Source organism: Abramis brama (assembly GCF_963993115.1).
Source record: "Abramis brama genome assembly, chromosome: 16".
In the NCBI taxonomy this organism is placed as follows: Eukaryota; Metazoa; Chordata; class Actinopteri; order Cypriniformes; family Leuciscidae; genus Abramis; species Abramis brama.
Genome location: NC_139978.1, coordinates 37,457,519 through 37,458,296, shown reverse-complemented (window position 1 = coordinate 37,458,296; position 778 = coordinate 37,457,519). Strand labels below are relative to the sequence as shown.

The 778-nt window shown below is 36.0% G+C and overlaps 1 protein-coding gene across 1 annotated transcript in view; it reads right to left on the bottom strand.

Moving 5' to 3' along the window:
* The window catches only part of cdo1 (cysteine dioxygenase, type I), a 12,498-nt gene extending 12,004 nt beyond the window's left edge, over window positions 1-494 (bottom strand). The window contains exon 1 of the mRNA XM_084087204.1: window positions 293-494. Within this exon, the coding sequence (XP_083943330.1) occupies window positions 293-462 (170 nt within the window). The 5' untranslated portion in view covers window positions 463-494. The remainder of the gene's footprint in view (window positions 1-292) is intronic.
* Window positions 495-778: the final 284 nt, after the last annotated feature.

Sequence of the window (778 nt, the reverse complement as noted above, 5' to 3'; positions counted from 1 at the left end):
TAAACAAAAGAACATTATTTGTGGGATAATTGGTGTAAAACTCGACTAATTAAAGTCTAATTCTCTGTTTGTGTTTACATCTGATGCTTAGAGGCAGACTGAGAAGTTTACAGCATAAAAATAACATTCTATCTTTATGTTAATTTCATTGCCACTTTTCAGTTGTGTTTAATATATATATAAACCTGTTGATTGTACGCCTAAATGCGTAATATTAGCAGAGTATAGCAAAAGAACTGCCTAAACATTATTTACAAGTAATATCGTTAATAATAATAATAATAATAATTACCTGTACTGGTCAAATTTGGCGAATTTCATCCAATCCTGAGGTTTACTTTCATACGCTTCCATGATGCTCTGCACTTCCTCCACATTAACAGAGTCATTTTCAAAAATCTTGTGCAGAGTTTTAATCAGATCGTCCAGAGTTTCTGGCTTGATTACTTCGGTCTGCTCCATCTTAGCGGCTCTTCTGCGGCTCGAGTCTCACGGACGAGTTTTTATATCGAGGTTTAATGGACTGAACCACTGCGAGAGAGAGGGGGGTCCGCGGATCTGAACTACAGCTTTACTGCACTAATCGTGTGTAAACATGCACTCTCGGCCATGGAGGAGATGTAAATACGCCATCACTACTTTAACAAACCAACATATGAGAGCAAATAAATATATTTTTGTTTCTTTATCAATCTTTTCCAATGTCCCACCCCTTTTACAGTTTGGATCGACACGCTTTTTATTCAGTAAGCTGAACTTTTTTTCAAATTATGTTATT